This window comes from Mytilus edulis, chromosome 4 (genome assembly GCF_963676685.1).
Source record: "Mytilus edulis chromosome 4, xbMytEdul2.2, whole genome shotgun sequence".
NCBI lineage: Eukaryota > Metazoa > Mollusca > Bivalvia > Mytilida > Mytilidae > Mytilus > Mytilus edulis.
Window position 1 is genome coordinate 55,501,718 of NC_092347.1, and position 16,422 is coordinate 55,518,139.

The 16,422-nt window shown below is 34.1% G+C and overlaps 1 protein-coding gene across 2 annotated transcripts in view; it reads left to right on the forward strand.

Annotated features, from left to right (window-relative positions):
- Positions 1 to 12,518, forward strand: part of LOC139519975 (complement C1q-like protein 3) — a 33,808-nt gene extending 21,290 nt beyond the window's left edge. The window contains exons 14-15 of one of the 2 annotated variants that reach the window (XR_011663776.1): positions 9,968 to 10,169; positions 12,032 to 12,518. Coding sequence is in view for 1 of the 2 variants with exons in the window: in XM_071312303.1 (XP_071168404.1) it covers positions 9,923 to 10,169; positions 12,032 to 12,471 (687 nt within the window). In the remaining variant the exon portion in view is untranslated. Of the gene's footprint in view, positions 1 to 9,868; positions 10,170 to 12,031 lie in introns of those variants that run through there. The other variant, XM_071312303.1, reaches the window with a different exon arrangement.
- Positions 12,519 to 16,422: the final 3,904 nt, after the last annotated feature.

The following is a 16,422-nucleotide window of genomic DNA, read 5'->3' on the forward strand; positions in this document are numbered from 1 at the left end:
CTTTGTTTGTAATGTATCAAAATTATTTATTTGCTTATGTGACATGTGCCACACAAAATGTGCTTGCCCAGCCTGAAACTGTCATTTTCTAGCTTTTTTCCAACAACCAGACTGAGTGCTGCAATGCAGCAAATAAGAATGAATCAATAATCCTGCAATGTATTTTGTACAACTAATATTTTCCTAATAATACCTAAGTGACCTTATCCTTGGTGTAATTAAATCCTTTTCTTCCTAAATTAATTGTAAGATGATATACTACAGTGGCAAAAAATGTAGTTGCATTTTGATATTTTTTAATATAGCAGAAGCAGATTAGTTATTTAGGTATTTTGTAGCATGATGTATTATAATTAAATTTTGCTTGTGTTTCAAAGAATTATGGTTGAAAATATTTTGAAAACCTTCACTTTCTATATAGCGCTACCCAGGGTGTCAAGTTTCTTATATACTCTAAATTATATATTTCAACATGATCGTGTATTTTGTTTTGATTTTCTCCTTTTTAGCTAACCTTTCCTAAAAGGATTATTGTAAGCAGCAAGAATGTTCAGTAAAGTAAGATGTACAAACACATCACCATCACCAAAACACAATTTTGTCATGAATCTATCTGCGTCCTTTGTTTAATATTCACATATACCAAGGTGAGCGACAGGCTCTTTAGAGCCTCTATTTTTTTTATATTGTCCAAAGTATACCTCCTAACAGTTCTTCCAAGCAATTAGTTTCAAAGCAGGTTTCCAACATTTTTCCAATAGTAATATTCATTTAATCTCGTTTTAAATAAAGTTTACAAGTAATTATATACTTTTCAGCGTTTCGCAGTATAGCGAAAAAATACTGTCTTAAAGTTTCTATCATATTTTGTATGTGTCAATGATGTATGATTTGATCTGTCAGGTGACCTAATGTTTTGTTATGCTTATTTGTTTTTCACTGGTTTGTGAAAAAACTGTCTAGGTGGTCATTCTAGCCGTAGACATCGTACAGTTAAAACTTCCTTTTATGTATAAAAATTTTTCTTTTTGTATAATTATAATCATGATGGAGTACGGCATCATTACCCAGAGACGGTTCTTGCATTGCTCCGTGACGCAGGTTTCCAAACTATTTGGTTTTTCCTGGGCGGCGAGTGTCTGTTTATGACGGGTATTCAAAATATGATATTTAACATTTGGAATATTCTTGAACGTTAATAAATTTATTACTATTGTTGCTGGAAGTATATTTTGTTTGTTCACCAAGCTGTGTGTAAACTACTAACTAGTATATATATACTATTACTGTGTTATATGATGTTTGCATATGTATATGAGATTATTGTATTGTATTGCATTACAAAGAACAAGGTTCACTTATGGCACAAAATGGCCTAAAATATCAACTTTATCATAAAACACCACAAAGGTCTCAATTTGATTCGTAAATGGGTCTATTTCAAAAGTCTAAATGCTAAATATATCAGTTTTTTTTCATAAGACCAAAGTAAGCCCATTTTGGAGATTTTGTCAAAATATGATGAGTTTGTGCATTTTTCAGACCTAAAAACTTTAAAAACACTTTGGCCGCCACCTATGATCCAAAATGTGTTGTAACCAAAAGATTCCAATTTTGATATAGATTTCATCAATATAAAAACTTTTTGGATCGTAGATGGCAGCCAAGGTTAATTATGCCAAAAACAATTAAAAATTATAGAAAAAAGTACCAAAATTATGTTTATTTAAGGGGTCATAGCTCCATAAATTGTAAAGAAAAGTGCTAGACAAAATATTTTTGTCTGGATAGTATTATCACAAGTATTTCTATGTGAAATTTGTAATATTTTGGCCCGATTTAACAAACAAATTCAGGGCCAATTTAAGCCTTCGTGAGCCTTCTCCTTTGATTAAATGCTGGTTTCCAGTCTGTCTGCACTGCAAACTGCATATTTGAGTTGAGTCTAATTTAGTTGGCCAAAATTGATTATCATTATAATGAATTTCTTTATGTGTATATGTTTATGCTTTTGAGTTGTATTCATGTATATTGTATGTAATAATTCCCTAGGCATAAAAGTATAACAAGAATTGATTATCTTCTTGCGTATGTGTAATACATGTACATGTAGGCGTAGGAATTTTAGCACCAAAAAATTGGGATTGTTAAGTGACATCTTAATGTATTTAGTTCTAGCCTGAACTTTAAATATTGTATTTTTTTAAAGAAAGATTTGCATAATTTTGCATTTGGATATTAAATTAATTTTTATGTAGGTGCAATGTCTATACAAAAGTAATCATATTTTGACTTTTGTACCAAATATTTTATAGCTGTAGTCCTAATCAAGGATTTGTATAGTAGCATCTTACTATACAAATCCTTGTCCTAATGATAAGATTTCTTTTTTACTTACACATTTACAAACAAAATTATGTTTTCTTTTTCTCATTTCCCTAAGTGAGGTCCAACACTAGAGTTTCGCTCGCATTGACAAATATAGTTTGCAAAAGGTTCACATCAGATTATTTTTCTAGTACCGGTACAAGTTATAATTTGAATTCATATTGTATAATGTATGTTTATATTGATAATTTGTCTTATTAAATCGGCAGCTCACAATATGCAGTACTCGAGCTAGTCAACAAACATAAGTTTGTGTTGTGTTTTTCTTTGAGGCGTTAAAGGTTAAATGTATTTAGTGGAAAGAAGACTAATATTAAGATCCTATGTCCTTCAAGCTGTCTGAGTTGTTGATAAAAATAAGAGGTGGTATGATTGCCATTTAGACTCAACTCTCCACAAGAGACCAAATGACACTGAAATTAGCAATCATAGGGTCACGGTACAGCCTTCAATAATGAGTAAAACCTATAGTCAGCTATTAAAGGCCTTGAAATGACAAATGTAAAACAATTCAAACATTTGTTTTTGTCGAGCCTGCAACTTTTGTTGCAGAAAGCTCGACATAGGGATAGTGATCCGGCGGCGGCGGTGTTAGATCACTTCTTAAAAGCTATATATTTTAGAAGGTGGAAGACCTGGATGCTTCATATTTTGTATATAGATGCCTCATGTTACGAAGTTTCCGTCCGTCACATGTCCATTGTCCTTGACCTCATTTTCATGGTTCAGTGACCACTTGAAAAAAAAGTTCAGATTCTTTGCAATGTTAAATTCTCTCTTACTGTAAGTAATAGGATAACTATATTTAGTATGTGCGTACTTTGCAAGGTCCTCATGCCTGTCAGACAGTTTTCACTTGACCTCAACCTCATTTCATGGATCAGTGAACAAGGTTAAGTTGTGGTGGTCAAGTCCATATCTCAGATGCTATAAGCAATAGGTCTAGTATATTCAGTGTATGGAAGGACTGTAAGGTGTACATGTCCAACTGGCAGGTGTCATCTGACCTTGACCTCATTTTCATGGTTCAGTGGTTATAGTTAAGTTTTTGTGTTTTGGTCTGTTTTTCTCATACTTTATGCAATAGGTCTACTAAATTTATTGTATGGAATGATTGTAAGGTGTAGATGTCTAGCGGGCAGGTGTCATCTGACCTTGACCTCATTTTCATGGTTCAGTGGTCAAAGTTAAGTTTTTGAGTTTTGGTCTTTTTATCTAATACTATATGTCATAGGTCAACTATATTTGGTGTATGGAAATATTTTATGATCTATATGTCAGTTGTGCAGGTTTTATTTGACCTTGACCTGGTTTTCAAGGTTCATTGCTCAGTGTTAAGTTTTTGTGTTTTGGTCTATTTTCTTAAACTATAAGCAATTATAGGTCAACTATATTTGTTGTATGGAAGCATTGTTAGCTGTACATGTCTGCCTGACCTTGACCTCATTTTCATGGTTCATGTTAAGTCTATGTGACAGTCGTAATAAAGCTTTAGATTTAGGAGTATCAACATAATATCAATGATTAGTAAAGAAGGCGAGACATTTCTGTGTGTGCACTCTTGTGTTAATATAAAAAAGAAGATGTGGTATGATTGCCAATGGGACAACTCTCCACAAGAGACCCAAAAATTAACAACTATAGGCCACTGTACGGCCTTCAACAATGAGCAAAGCCCATACCACATAGTCAGTCTTTATATATATTTGAGGGTAAGAAGTTAAGGTTATATATATATATATATATAGGTATCAAAGGTACCTGCAGGCTTATAATTTTATACGCCAGATGTGCGTATATGTATACCATCTTTTGTTTATTGTTTTCTGTTAATTAAGGTCCATTTTATTACGTCTAGTGATCGAGCTGTTTATTTGGCAATTGCAAATGTCAGTGGGGGTTTAAGAACATGCCTTGTTCAACCTGCTAGTCAAATGCATTTTGTTAAAATATACTTTTTCACTTTTTTGGTCTTTTGGAAAATGCTGTTTGTGCTGTATTGAGATCCCTCTGCCAAGAAATTTGTTTTGCATGCACACATAAAGTCGTATAAAAATTGCGGTTTTTATCCAACGCAATCATGTTTGAAATTTGTTTTCAATTTAGACTTGTTTATATTTTATTTGTGTGAATAGACTCATAAATAAAATTAATTTGACAAAACCTATGTTAATACCCCTGCTATAAAGAGCAGTATATAGTGATGGCAGATGCACATGTCCATCCATCCCTATGTACTAATGAAAAGTTTAGCAATGTTTGTGAGCATAGCAGTTCTCATGAATATTCAAAGATGACATCAGATTCTGGATATCTCATTTAAATTTTTCGTCAACAATAACTGCTAAATAACTGTGATGGCTAAATAAACTGCCAAGAAACAGCTATGGAATGCTATTTGAATGCCTATATGCAAATTAATCATTGCCTTGAATTTTGTAAACTGTGAATGCTAATGAACAGCTATCAAGTACAAACTCTGAATGCTAATAAACTGCTTAAGAACTGCTGTTCACTTTGACTTGCCCAGTTGGGCTATAGGTCACCGTACGGCCGTCAATAACGAGCAAAACCCATATCACATAGACAGCTATAACAGGCCCCAGAATGACAGATGTAATACAATTCAGACGAGAATACAAAGTAAATGGCCTAATCTATTTACAAAAAAAAATGAAGGGAAAACAAATATGTAACACATCAACAAACGACAACCACTGAATTACAGGCTGCTGACTTGGGACAGGCGCATACAACGATACAGAATGTGGCAGGGTAAATAAACATGTTAGGGGGATCAAATCCCTCCCTAACCTTGGGCAATGGTGTTACAGTACAACATAAGAACAAACTATAATAAAATGCTTCGCTGAGCGCAGCCTGATACGACTGCAGAGGTTGAACTCTGAACAGTTGGTCCAAATTTGGACACAATATTCAAGTCTGATACTATCTGAATTTGGATTGTTATCAAATTTTTGGTAAACATAACATATAGGTTTCTGACACACACAAAAAATCAAGATCTTACAAATCTATTGCGCAATACCGTCTAATTAAAGATTTCTTCTTGAAACTTTATTGACAAAAAATTGAACCCCTTAAAAAAATTGGAACCCCCAAAAACTTTTTGAATCCCCCTTTGGCGCAATTACCAAAAACTTGATCCCTGCCTTTCCTTTGTAGTATGGAACCTTGTAGTACAATTTCATAGAGATCCATACACTTAAACACAAGTTATTATCTGGAAACTAGATATATGCTCATTTTTAGCCCTTTTTGGCTCCTAATTCCTATATGAATGGGGCAATAACCCCAAACTCAATCCCAGCCTTCCTTTTGTGATATGGAACCTTGTGGTACAATGTAAGATAGATCCATACTCTTACATACAAGTTATTGTCCAGAAACTACAAAAATGCTTGTTTTTGACCCCTTTTTGGCCCTTAATTCCTAAACTGCTGGCACCATACTTATAATACTTATAGACAATCAATTTTTAGATGGTGACGTTCCCTTGTCACCATCTTACGGTGTTTATATATCTCAACTTGTACTATTCGCTCGTGTATGTAACAATGTTTTAGATTTTAACGAGAGAAATGTATGTATTACTGAAAAATTATTACACCAGGGTTTTCGATATCACAAACTTGTCAAAACATTTACTAAATTTTATCATCGGTATAAGGACATCATTCGTAAATATAGCTCAACATGCAGACTTCTTATACGTTCAGGTATTTCACATCGAATTTTTTATGGAAATATTCTTTATAAAGCACAAAGGTGTCAGTATTCACCTCAAAAACTAACAAATCCTTTGAATCATTAGACTTATTAAGAAGGGATATAGTTACGATACTGTTGTCAAGTCATTAAAGATTGCATATTTTGGCGTTAATATTGATTCACTTATAGGGTCTTTGCATCGGAACTAAACACATTTATTCAAAAACCAGTTGTTGGCATGACACGGGTTATGTTCTCATATATATGTTATGATGGTATGATACTAAACCCCTAACGGGAAGGATTGTGCCTGATGTTCATATGATGAAATCATAATCTTTCAGTCAGTTTAATTGAAGTCTGGAGCTGGCATGTCAGTTAACTGCTAGTTGTCTGTTGTTATTTATGTATTATTGTCATTTTGTTTATTTTCTTTGGTTACATCTTCTGACATCAGACTCGTGCTTCTCTTGAACTGAATTTTAATGTGCGTATTGTTATGCGTTTACTTTCTACATTGGCTAGAGGTATAGGGGAGGGTTGAGATCTCACCCCCCCCCCCCCCCCCCCCGATTTTTGCGCCTGTCCCAAGTCAGGAGCCTCTGGCCTTTGTTAGTCTTGTATTATTTTAATTTTAGTTTCTTGTGTACAATTTGGAAATTAGTATGGCGTTTATTATCACTGAACTAGTATATATTTGTTTAGGGGCCAGCTGAAGGACGCCTCGATCGGGTGCAGGAATTTCTCACTACATTGAAAACCTGTTGGTGACCTTCTGCTGTTGTGTTTTTGCTATGGTCGGGTTGTTGTCTCTTTGGCAAATTCCCCATTTCCATTCTCAATTTTATAAGTTATGATCCTGAAAGTAGAAAATGCTTGTTTTGGGCCCATAATTCCTAAACGGTTGGGACCTATTCCCCAAAATCAACCCCAACCTTAATTAACCTTTTGATTAAATTTCAAAGAGATCCATTAATTTTAGGAGTACAGTGCAAAACAACAAATGTAGCCTGTTTAACTGAGACAAACAGAATCCCTTTGTACTTTAAAATTCACCTTTCAGCTATAAAATTTCTAAACCACATTGTAAACTCGCCTAACACTTTAGTCCATAAAATATAATGTAGAGAAAACAAGTGAATGGGTTAACATTGTAAAAGACTGGTTAAATAAATTAGGTTTTGGTCATCTCACTTTTAATACTTTTAATTTAAAATATCACATAAATAGTATCCAACAAAGAATCTATGACCAGGCTTATCAAATTATGAATTGTTCTATCAATAAATGTGAAAAATTAAATTTCTTTTGTCATACTAAAAGAATTAGAAAAAGGCCCCCATATATTGATATATGTAAATTCAAAACCGACCGATCAGTTTTCAGTAAATTTAAACTAGGTGCGCATTCCCTAGCAATTGGAAGAGGGCGTTATACCAACATTGAAAGAGGTAAACGCATTTGCTTATCCTGTAACAGACAAGAAATTGAGGATGAATACCATTTCTTCTAAATCTGTTCATGCTATAAATCATTAAGGGATACCTATATACAAAATATTAATAAAAATCTTAATAAAAAAGTATATTAATGATTGTCTTTTATTAAGAACATCTGTATAACTTTTTTTAATATGCAACCTAATTTTTGTTTGTGTTCTTTTTTTAATTGTTCATGAACATTAACAATGTGTTAACTGTTGATATTTATAGCCTTTTTCTTCTTCGCTGTGAATACCACTGTCACTCTAATATAATTATAATCAATTTAACTATTGTCAGTTTATTGTCTTAATTTTGAATGCCATAACCATTTAATGTAAATGTGTTTGTGCGAATAAAATATTGTCTATTGTCTATTGTCTATTGTAAACTAAAGTTATTGTCCAGAGTGTTTTACATATATATACGTCTCTTGATTCAATTCAATTCTTTATTTTCACTAAGACACAAATTATGTGATACATGAGGACAAATTCCAAATCAAATACAATATACAGAACCTAGACAGGTTACTAATAACAAAAGTGTACATGCATCTAACTAAATGAAAGTTTATAGTTTCTTGATAAATATAATGGAACGCATGTTTATCAGAATTATATGCAGTGGTCCCAGCATTATATGCAGTTGCCACACCATTATAGGGCCGAAAGTTGCCTGCCCTGTAAGGAGAGGCAGTCTGCCCAGCGGAGCAAAGCCAAAAATTTTTGGATCCATTTTATGCAGAAAGGGACAATTTTCCAGTATGCAATCAGTATACAAATCCTTGATGCAATGAACTTCTCTAGAATCCACCACTTCTTAGATTTTTGTTACATTTCAATAAATAAGCACCAGAAATATTTTGAATACGGTTATAAACAAGACTGTTAGATTAGGTGCAGATGCGGATTTAGGGGAGGGGGAGGGGGCCGGGCCCCCCTTTTGAGAAAAAAAGTTGCATATATAGGGAATCACTGAAGAGTGACGAAATCGGGCCCCCTCATAGGCAGCCAGTGGGCCCCACTTATGAAAATTTCTGGATCCACCACTGAGGTATGCCGGTAAAGTAAGATATTTTTGTTTACGCTTAACCTTTATCCTGCTTTGTGACTCTTCACAAACTATTTTTACTTAATATGAACCACCACCATCACTGATCATCACCTTCATCAACAAAAAACGTATAATGTTGTGACTGCTACATATAAAGTTGTGATCACTGCATATAATGTTAAGAGCAATGCATATAATGTTGGGACCACTGCATATAATGTTGTGATCACTGCATATAATGTTGTGGGCACTGCATATAATGGTGTGACAACTGCATATAATGGTGTGACAACTGCATATAATGGTGTGACCACTGCATATAATGGTGTGACCACTGTATATAATGTTGTAAGCTCTGCATATAATGGTGTGACAACTGCATATAATGGTGTGACCACTGCATATAATGGTGTGACCACTGCATATAATGGTGTGACCACTGCATATAATGCTGATCATCAACATAAGGCAGTCATGGCGTTCCATAACAATCCCTCCCGTAAGGGATCCGTAAAGGAGTAGTATCATATAACCATAAAATATATGAGTTGTTCAAGAACATAACCACGGTATTGTATTATGCAAACAACTTGTTTTAGACTAGATGTGTGTATTTCCGATGCAAAGACCCTATGAGTGAATCAATACTACAATATCGTAACTATATACTTTCCGTATAAGTCTGTTTAAAGGTTTGGTTTGATTTTGAGGTGACTGACAACATTTTTGTGCTTTGTATAGAATATTGCCATAATAGATTGGATGTGAAATATCTGAACGTATAAGATGTGTGCATGTTGATTTATTTTTATTATGCACAAGCACTTAGTCATGATAATATAAACCGATAAAAAAGAGTAAATCTTAGATTAAAAGTATTGATTGAACATGTCGCAACGTGCGCAAAAATACATGGATGTGATAGAACAAAAATATCATTGTAGTTACGCCTGGATTCTGCTGTCAGCATAATCCAGGCGTAACTGCTAGTGATGTCAAACGACGTAGAGGTAAAAGGCAATCTGCACAGGCACTACAAAACAATGTTAGAAAAAACGTATGTAACAGACATAAACCAACGACAACTACTGAAATAACGTGTTCCCGACTGGGGACGAGCACATACAGAATATCAACTTGACATGAGAGTTTCACACTAACATAGTAAGTACTTAACCCAATTCTAACGATTTTCATCTTATCTATTGTGCCAGGTCGCCAATTGTGTATTCTAGATCATGTTATTCTAGAATTCTGTTACAGTAATGTTGTTATTTATTTTAGAGTTGTTTGTTTTATTTTGTTACCAGGCCTATGCAAAAGATGAAACAGTTTCAATAGGAAAGGTCTTGGAAAAGTTGAGTGAACTCGAAAACATAATTACCTCTCAGAACCAGGAGTTACGACAACTTAAAGAAAATGAACGAAATCTCTTACAAAGGATTCAGAATTTGGAGCATAAACATGCCTTGAAAGAAAGGGACTTAGAAAACCAAAGTTTGTCTGTTACAGGTAATAAATTTTAAGACTGCATCGAGCAGTATATACTCAAAACTTTCACATTGCTTCTAATCTTTAAAATTCATGTTTTGCGTTTAAGTATTAAAGAGACGAAACATCAAATATTCATGAAATATTATGGCACATTGTTATTCTACGTACGTCACTTTTTTTTCTAATAATTATTTTCTTCCACTTTTTCTGTCCGTGCTAGTTGTCGGCTTTGAATGGACAAATGTTGATGAAACTTTTCTATAATGAGGACCCATATGTGAAGTTGATCCTTTGACTTTGGAATGGTTCAAGATGACCACCCTTTCTAAGGAAACTGCTTGAATGAGTAAAATATCCATTGGTGACCTTCGGCTGTTGTCTGCTCTATGGTCGGGTACGTTGTTGTCTCTTTGACACATTCCCAATTTCCATTTCAATTCTCAATTTTATTTATTTTAAGATGTAACCTCAACTGGGTAATTTTAAATATGCAGATAATATTTATGGAAATAGGTCGAAAGTTTAACATTGATCTTATCGTTGTGTGTTGTAAAAAAAAATCAAATTTCTTGAAGCATTACAGCCCAGACGCCCACTACTTAGTATAATATTAACAGTTTAAATGAAGCTTGGCCGAACTGAAATTGCCTGTACCAAGTCAGGAATATGACAGTTCTTGTCCATTTGTTTTTGATGTGTTTTGTCATTTGATTTTGCCATGTGATTATGGACTTTCCTCTGGGTTCGGTATTTTTGTGATTTTACTTTTTGATATCTGTGTCACCTATTACCATGGATATGTTCAAATTGTCGTTCACCACAATACCGTCCTATTTCCTGGAATATGTCAACGAATAGGCGGATCCAGGGGACCCTGCATGCCCGGCCCCTATTGGTGCGGAAAATTTGACTGAGTATATAGGGAATCACTAAAGCATGCCGGGAGCAGCCCACCTTATGAAAGTTTCTGGATCCGCCACTGCATCCCCAGATGAGACTTATCACAAAAGAGTTCTCACAATGAGAATGCACCACGGCTTGTGTCACAGTACAGCTTGATTTACTTGCTCTTTCAAATCATCGAAGATGAAAAACATATTTAGAGTTCGTGTTCCTCAGTCGTAATGTTTTTATTAAGTTTTCTTTTTCGTCTTTCGATTTTTGCCATGGCGTTGTCCGTTTATCTATATCCATCGGATTTTTAATGCCCCCATGGTATCTTCTGACTCTTTTTATAAATAAAGGGCAGATTCACAATAGGAAAATCCAAAGTCATGTTTGTAAATACAACTGAAAGATATATCGTAAATGATATGAACCAGTCATCTAACACGGTTACAAAAGAATATCATTTATCTATAGTTGATGGTTTAATTTAATTGGTTCTAACCAGACACTCCCATCAGACATTGATATGAGAGAAAAAAGACGTCGATGAGACAGCAACTCCCAAAAATTAACATGAAATGAGCCATCTTAGAGGGCAAATTTCAGATGCTATAAATAGTTAGACCAGACCTCTCCTTCCAAAACAAAAGAAATAAATAAAATTACCAACAAACACTGAGCAAACAACCTTTGTAAAGACTCTAACGTAAGACTGGATGCTTAGTTATTTCACAATGTGAACATTTGGAAAATGTTTGGCACTGAACTAGACTTGAAACCAAATACTGTTATTCTGAAAGTTTTAAAATTGAAGATCGAACAATTAACAGAATTCGAGATAAAGATATAAAGATTTCAACATATTTTCCCTCTTGGAATGAAGATAATACCAATTTTGTTTCGGGCACATGATGCCATCTATTCAACGTGCTATCAACATTTTCGAAGTTTAACACTTTCTCTTATGATATGGTTCATTTTTATCATTTCAGTCCAAAAAAGAGCACCATCTGAACCCGTTGCCTTTTATGCGTATATGTCATCTGGTGAGCAAAATCCAGGGCAACACCAGACTATGGCCTTCGACCACGTAGTTACAAATATTGCAAGTGCCTACAACAAGTACACCGGGATATTCACTGTTCCGGTCACAGGACTTTATGTTCTAACGATTACCCTTTCTGGGTCACCATCATCACAAATTCCACTTCAGTTTACTCGAAACAATGAAATCCTAGGAGCAATAGATTTATTTGCAGCCTCTGGTTCAGTCGATACAAATCCAACTGTTTCATCTACAATAGTTGTTTCATTAAGCAAAGGAGATTCCTGTTTTATTAGAACTAGTGCATCATACACAACAGCTGGAACTATTTACAGTACCGACCTCTCGCGATCATCATTTGCTGGATGGTTGGTGTCAGCATCCTAAATTGGTACTGGAATCTTTTGAATTAAATAAAGTTTTTATTACAGAAACTTTTATTACTATAAAACTCAAACTATTTATATTGTTAAAATGAGTCATAAAATACTACTGTTGACGTTTGATTAGCAGTAAATCGAGGAGTAAACCCGAACTATACACAATAAATGACTTACTGTTATTATATTAAAGCATCGTGAAAAAAATTCATTTTATGTAAAAACAAAACATATTTTAACAAGAGCGATAAAACAAAAATGATATCCTGTTATAGGAGAACATAGAAATATGTCTATTCAGACTGTTTATTATAAGTTCATCTTCATCCAATTGGTGGGAACCCCTTTTTATTCCATTATGCGAGACATAGGTATTAATATCCTGCGGCGGCGTCGGCGTAAACTGTATGTTTAAAACTTTATATTTCAGAATGTAGAAGACCTTGATGCTTCATGTTTTGTATATCTTGTATGCAGATACCTTATGTAACCAGGGACATATAATACCATTTTGTATTATATGTCTGTCTCTGGTGTTACGAAGTTTCCGTCTATCATATGTCAAATGTTCTTGACCTCATTTTCATGGTTCAGCGGCTGCTTGAAAAAAAAATTGCCATGAGAATTTCTCACTTATTATGAGTAATAGGATAATCGTATTTGGTTTATGGGTTTCCATGCAACGTTTACAGTCCGTCAAACAGGGTTCACCTGACCTCAACCTCATTTCATGGATCAGAGACCAAGGTTAAACTTACCGTGATTAGGCCCGTTTCTCTCAACTGTAAATAGAATACTGTAATGGGTACATGTCAGTTTGGCAGGTTTCATCAGACCTTGACCTCATTCAAGTTCATTAATCAATGCTAAGTTTTGTCGAGCCTGCAACTTTTGTTGCAGAAAGCTCGACATAGGGATAGTGATCCGGCGGCGGCAGTGGCGGTGTTAGCTAACTTCTTAAGAGCTTTATATTTTAGAAGGTGGAAGACCTAGATGCTTCATACTTTGTATATAGATGCCTCATGTTACGAAGTTTCCGTCAGTCACATGTCCAATGTCCTTGACCTCATTTTCATGGTTCAGTGACCACTTGAAAAAAAGTTCAGATTTTTTGTAATGTTGAATTTTCTCTTATTATAAGTAATAGGATAACTATATTTGATATGTGCGTACCTTGAAAGGTCCTCATGTCTGTCAGACAGTTTTCACTTGACCTCGACCTCATTTCATGGATCAGTGAACAAGGTTAAGTTTTGGTGGTCAAGTCCATATCTCAGATACTACAAGTACTAGGGCTAGTATATTCGGTGTATGGAAGGACTGTAAGGTGTACATGTCCAACTGGCAGGTGTCATCTGACCTTAACCTCATTTTCATGGTTCAGTGGTTATAGTTAAATTTTTGTGTTTTGGTCTGTTTTTCTCATACTATATGCAATAGGTCTACTATATTTGTTGTATGGAATGTTTGTAAGGTGTACCTATCTAGCGGGAAGATGTCATCTGACCTTGACCTCATTTTCATGGTTCAGTGGTCAAAGTTAAGTTTTTGAGTTTTGGTCTTTTTATCTAATACTATATGCCATAGGTCATCTATATTTGGTGTATGGAAATATTTCATGATCTTTATGTCAGTCGCGCAGGTTTTATTTGACCGGGACCTCATTTCACGGTTCTTTGCACAGTATTAAGTTTTTGTGTTTTGGTCTATTTTTCTTAAACTATAAGTAATACGTCAAGTATATATGTTGTATAGAAGCATTGTTAGCTGTACAAGTCTGCCTGGCATGGTTCATCTGACCTTGACCTCATTTTCAAGGTTCATTGGTCTTTTGGTTAATGTTAAGTTTATGTGACAGTTGTATTAAAGCTTAGCTTTATATTTAGGACTATCAACATAATATCAATGATTAGTATAGAAGGCGAGACATTTCAGCGTATGCACTCTTGTTGTGTTTTTGATTTGTTTTTCAAGTACTTAAAAGCAATAGGTCAACTATATTTGGTGAATGGAATGGTTTTAAGGTGGATGTGTCTATCTGGCAAGAATTATCTTTAAGACTTTCAATATTAACTCAATTGGCAGTAAAGCAGGTGAGACATTCCAGCGTGTGCACTAATGTGTAAAAAAATAACTTGATGAACGAAAAATAAATATGATATATATTCAACAACAAATGACAACCTCTGAATTTCAGGCTTCTGACTTGGAACAGGCAATGTTCCTCACCAAAATGTGGTACCCGATCTTTCAGAAATGTTAAAGGTTCTGATTAAACCAAAATAACGTTTTAGAACTATTTTATTCAGTAAAACCGATCAATATTTCTATGAGAAAAGTAGTTTATGTTTGTTTTGTTCACGCATCGCTGACAATGTAATGGAATTTGATGCGACTGTCATACAAGTGAGAGGTTTAGCTAGCTATAAAATCAGATTCAATCCCCCATTTTCTACGTAAGAAAATGCCTGTACCAAGTCAGGAATATGACAGCTGTTATCCATTCGTTTGATGTGTTTGAGCTTTTGATTTTGTCATTTGAATAGGGATTTTCCTTTTTGAAATTTCCTCGGATTTCAGTATTTTTGTGAATTTACTTTTTATACATTTGAAAGTTCAAAAAACATAATGTTTGTTTACATTTTTATTTCTTTAAAATTTCAAAGAGCAGTCTGCTTTTTGTAGTTTTGTAAAAAACGGTGTACTTTTAAGTCTGGATTTTTCTTGGATACTGATCAGTGCATCATTTTGACTAAATGTTTAATATTACCAATATTTGCCATTGAAATTGATTAAATTAAAGGGAATCACATATAATGGTGGTTCTAATAAACTATAATTCCTGAAAGGAATCACATTTGATTTTGATTGTTGTGATAAACAATAGTCCCCAAAGGGAATAACTTTTGATGGTGGTTTTGATAATTCAACTTTGATGGTGGTTGTTGATAAACTATAATTCCTTAAGGAATTCACATTTGATGGTGGTTGTTTATAAACTATAATTCATAAAGGGAATCCCCTTTGATGGTGGTTGTTTATGAAATATAATTCCTCAAAGGAATCACCTTTGATGGTATTGTTAATAAACTATATTTCATAAAGGGAATCACCTCTGATGGTGGTTGTTGATAAACTATAATTCATAAAGGGAATCACCTTTGATGGTGGTGGTTTATGAAATATAATTTCTCAAGGGAATCACCTTTGATGGTGATGTTAATAAACTATAATTCATAGATGGAATCACCTTTGATGGTGGTTGTTGATAAACTATAATTCATAAATGTTTATGAACTATAACTCCTCAAGGGAATCACCTTTGGTGGTGATTGTTTATGAACTATAATTCCTCAAGGGAATCACCTTTGGTGGTGGTTGTTTATGAACTATTATTACTCAAGGGAATCACCTTTGATGGTGGTTGTTTATGAACTATAATTCCTCAAGGAAATCACCTTTGATGGTGGTTGTTTATGAACTATAATTCCTCAAGGGAATCACCTTTGGTGGTGGTTGTTTATGAACTATAATTCTTAAAGGGAATCAACTTTGGTGGTGGTTGTTTATGAACTATAATTCCTAAAGGGAATCACATTTGATGGTGGTTGTTTATGAACTATATAATCACTAAAGGGAATCCCCTTTGATGGTGGTTGTTTATAAACTATATTTCCAAAAGGAAATCACCTTTATTGGTATTATTTATAAACTATAATTCCTGAAGGGAATCACCTTTGATGGTTGTTGTTTATACTCTATAATTCCTAAAGGGAATCACCTTTGATGGGAGTATATAAAAGGGCAACAAATTTAGCTGTTATGGCAGATCTTGGGGGATATCATTTATGTTTAGAAGTCATAGTCAGTATGTTTAAGTATTATATACATATACATAAATCTAATAACTCCTTGCTATCTTAAGCACTCAAATTATCTCAATCGCTTTTTTCAAAGA